The following is a 4,466-nucleotide window of genomic DNA, read 5'->3' on the forward strand; positions in this document are numbered from 1 at the left end:
CCTAATAAAATTCATCCAGGGACGATTCTGAAGTCGGTGCGAACATCCAGGGAACAATGTGACCATTTACTCAATTTTTTTGTGTGTAGGTCCAAAGTTTTTTTTTTTTTAAATGTCACCACTGGCATGGAGACAATACGCCATGAATTCCCCTAGTTACTCTATTTTTCAGTACTCTCTCCTATTAAAATTCATACAAAATTCGCTAAAAATCTGTTTTAATTTATTTCAAATTTAGTACTGTAGAACACATAATAAATCTTAACTAATTAATAAAAGTAAGCTTGTTTAAAGCAGACGTATTATTGACAACAGTACTTGAATCATAATCATAATGAATTGAAACTTGAAAGGGTCCAATATTATAATACTCGAGCGACGCGGCAACTCACCCCTGACCACAGTCCTCGTTATCATACAGCAACATAAGCATTTATTGACTTTCAAAAGTATTTACTATATTATTAGGATTAGGATTATGTATAAAAAAAGGATTAGGATTAGGATTAGATTTAATTTATATATAGTAATAATGTAAAAAGTTTTATCTATACATCTAATCATATCTCTTATCTTACTTTTTAAATATTTGTATTCAAAGTTAATTATTACGAGACAAATTAATTTAGCTAATTCTAATTGGATGATAATGTATAATTTTTTCACACTGTGAGTATATAGTAATTAAAACAATTTTATTAATAATAAGAAATATGATTTAATTCTATCTTTCTCTCACATTGAGGAATTAAGCCACAACTAAATTATTTTATAATTTTTTGACTTAAATTTTCTCTTTGAAATAAATAATAAAATAATTTAATGCAATAAATATCATAATAAATTTAAAATTATAACTTGCTACCATCCTTATCCTAAAAAAATTAAATGTCTTTATCAAAAAAATAATATTTTGTAATAACTTATTTTAATTTATTATGTAAAAAGACTATATACGTAATGAACATGAACCAAAAGAATAAAAATTAAAGCTGGTCAATACATCCAATCTGAAAAGTAAATAAAAATACATAAGTAATCTCCATAATAAAAAATACCCCACTTTACTAAAGTGCAATTGAAAATTCTGTTTATAATTAATTTCATCAAATCAAATTTATCATACTTTAATACGTTATCACTTTGACATGCTCTTTTTTCTATACTATTCCAATTTTCTATATATCTTTCTCATCTAATCGTATCACATTACATATCATATTTTTTCAATTCTTATCTCTCTAATGATATATACACAAATTTTTATTGATTTATGTTATAAAAATGATTGATTGTTCTCTAAAAATATTGGTGTTGACAAATTCATCCCCGCAAGAAAAAAATGCACATACAATTTCTAGTTGTGTAAAATGCTAGTCCCTATGGAACTACCTCGACCAAACTTTTATCTGATCACAAGACTAACTTAAGCGGCATTTCACATAATCAAAAACCACTACCCATAATTCCTCAGTTGAACAATGAACTTTCCAACGCATAATATTCATGGGGACTAATTCGATCATTCACTCTTTTTAATACTAAAGAATTCTTGATTTAGGACTTTTGTTAGGAGTATAGAATCCGGGTCTTGAGGGCCCAAACAAATCCCATTCTTCCCCTTTCCCTCCCTATATAAACTGCTCTCTCCCTTGCAATCGTTTCTCACTTCTTCCTTCTCTAAACCTGCCACCCTCATAATCATTTTCGTTATCTTGTTGGTTTGAATTCTTTCTATCACTCCCAATTTTTCAACATTTTCATTCTTCTGCACCACTCATTCCAATCTCACTCACCTCAATTTTCTCCGTTTTTTCACTCGCAAACCAGATCCGCATGCTGTGCATGCTTAATTCCGTTACCCCTCAATTTTCCTTCCCTTTCTCCATAACCACCGTTCCTAGATCCTCCTCCTCCTGAGTCGCCGGAGTCACTGCTCGATCTGAATCAACGGTGGTGTTGCGGTGGTGATTCCTCCTTCCCCGACCAACCTCTCACTGCTTCCTTCTGAGGGGGTAGCCGAGGCGGGGCCTCTGCCTCGTCGGCTTTCAAAGCCCCCAATCTCACAATCTCAAACCCTAATTTCTCACCATGCCGGCCATGGCGTGTGGCGCTGCTGTTCTCCCCCTTCCCGGCTACACTCTCGCCGGAGACACAGACACCTCTCTTCCGCCTCCGCCGCCGCTCACATTTTCCGCCGACGACACCTGGTCGCCCTCCTTGTCGTCTAAGCTTTACAGGATCGACGCCTGGGGCGGTCCTTACTTTACCGTCAACTCCGCCGGGAACGTGTCTGTCCGCCCCCACGGGGCGGCCACGCTGGCTCACCAGGAGATTGATCTGCTCAAGGTCGTGAAGAAAGCGTCCGACCCGAAATGCTGCGGCGGACTCGGGTTGCAGCTGCCTCTCGTTATCCGGTTCCCGGATGCTCTCAAGAACCGGGTTGAGTCCCTTCAATCTGCCTTCGACTGCGCGATTCAATCGCAGGGGTATGAGTCCAGTTACCAGGGTGTGTTCCCTGTGAAGTGCAACCAGGACCGGTTCGTTGTGGAGGATATCGTGAGGTTCGGTTCGTCGTTCCGGTTCGGTTTGGAGGCAGGGTCGAAGCCAGAGCTTCTTCTGGCTATGAGCTGTTTGTGTAAGGGAAACAGAGAAGCGTTTCTGGTCTGCAATGGGTTCAAAGACAGCGAGTATATCACTCTGGCATTGGTTGCGAGGAAACTGGAATTGAACACTGTGATTGTTCTGGAGCAAGAGGAGGAGCTTGACATTGTGATTGAAGTCAGCAACAAGCTCTGCATTCGTCCTGTGATTGGGGTTCGAGCGAAGCTGAGGACTAAGCATTCTGGCCATTTTGGAGGAACTTCAGGGGATAAAGGGAAGTTCGGTTTGACAACTACCCAGATTCTTCGTGTGGTGAAGAAGCTTGAGCAAGTGGGCATGCTTGATTGCCTGCAATTGCTGCATTTCCACATTGGTTCTCAGATTCCCCACACTGCATTGCTTTCTGATGGTTTGGGGGAAGCTGCACAGATTTACTGTGAACTGCTTCGACTGGGTGCCCAGATGCGAGTTCTTGATATTGGTGGTGGTTTGGGCATAGATTATGATGGTTCTAAGTCCACGGATTCTGATATCTCTGTTGGGTATAGTCTTGAAGAGTATGCTGCAGCTGTTGTTCACACGGTGAAGAATGTTTGTGACCGCAGGAACGTGAGGCATCCTGTGATTTGCAGTGAGAGTGGCAGAGCCATTGTGTCTCATCATTCAGTGTTGATTTTCGAGGCTGTTGGTGCTAGTGGTAATAGAGGTAGAGACTCTGCATTGTCCACCATTGAATTGCAGTGTTTGGGAGAGGGGTTATCAGAGGAAGCTCTTGCTGATTATCAGAACATGTCTTCTGCAACCATTCGAGGCGAGTATGAAACCTGTTTGCGCTACGCGGAGCAGTTCAAGAAACGGTGCGTTGAACAGTTCAAGCAAGGGAGTTTGGGGATGGAACAGCTTGCAGCAGTGGATGGTTTGTGTGATTTGATCACTGAGGCAATTGGGGTGAACGATCCAGTTCAAAAGTACCACATGAACCTCTCTGTGTTCACATCAATCCCTGATTTCTGGGCATTCGAGCAACTTTTTCCCATAGTCCCAATTCATCGTCTCGATGAGAAGCCTACCGCGAAGGGGATTCTATCAGATTTGACCTGCGACAGTGACGGGAAGATTGACAAGTTCATCGGTGGTGAGTCCAGCTTGCCGCTCCATGAATTGGAAGACGGGCACTACTACTTGGGAATGTTCTTGGGTGGGGCTTATGAGGAGGCGCTCGGTGGTGTTCACAACCTGTTTGGTGGCCCAAGCGTGGTGAGGGTGGTGCAGAGCGACGGGCCTCACGGTTTCGCGGTGACGCGTGCGGTGGCTGGGCCGTCTTGTGGGGATGTCCTCCGAGCAATGCAGCATCAGCCAGAGCTCATGTTCGAGACCCTCAAGCATCGCGTGCTGGAGTTTGATCAGGATGAAGTGAATGCTGCTGCAGTGGTGGCTAGCCTCGCGCGTTCCTTCGACAAAATGCCTTATCTGGTTGCGGCTAAGCCTTGTTGCTTCAATGCTGTTAGTAATGGTGGTTTTTACCACTGCTCCGGTGATGATTTCAGTGCTGATTCTGGTGGCGGCGGCGGCGGCAGCGGCAGCGCTGGTGGAGAAGAGGAGCATTGGTCTTATTGCTGTGCTTGAGTTTGGTCGTTTAGCATTCCCCTATTGTCGCTTTGTTGTTGTTGGTTGTCTGTTAAATAAACCTATTCCTTTGTCCTTACTATTGGCTCCTTATTTTTATTTAGCAAAGGATGTAAGTAGAAGGGCAGGGTCCTCCTCTGTCTTTAGATTTTGCAACTTCAGCATCCTTTAATCTCGACTCTTTCTGCTAATTTCTTGTTTTTAATAGATTTTCATGATACTTGATTGTGACTTTA

At 42.1% G+C, this 4,466-nt stretch overlaps 1 protein-coding gene across 1 annotated transcript; it reads left to right on the plus strand.

The window, feature by feature from the left end:
• Window positions 1–1,593: 1,593 nt before the first annotated feature.
• LOC130747547 (arginine decarboxylase-like) lies at window positions 1,594–4,466 on the plus strand. Its single transcript, XM_057600518.1, has one exon. The coding sequence runs from the start codon at window positions 2,092–2,094 to the stop codon at window positions 4,228–4,230; it is 2,139 nt and encodes a 712-aa protein (XP_057456501.1). The 5' UTR covers window positions 1,594–2,091; the 3' UTR covers window positions 4,231–4,466.

Source organism: Lotus japonicus, chromosome 3, assembly GCF_012489685.1.
Source record: "Lotus japonicus ecotype B-129 chromosome 3, LjGifu_v1.2".
NCBI lineage: Eukaryota > Viridiplantae > Streptophyta > Magnoliopsida > Fabales > Fabaceae > Lotus > Lotus japonicus.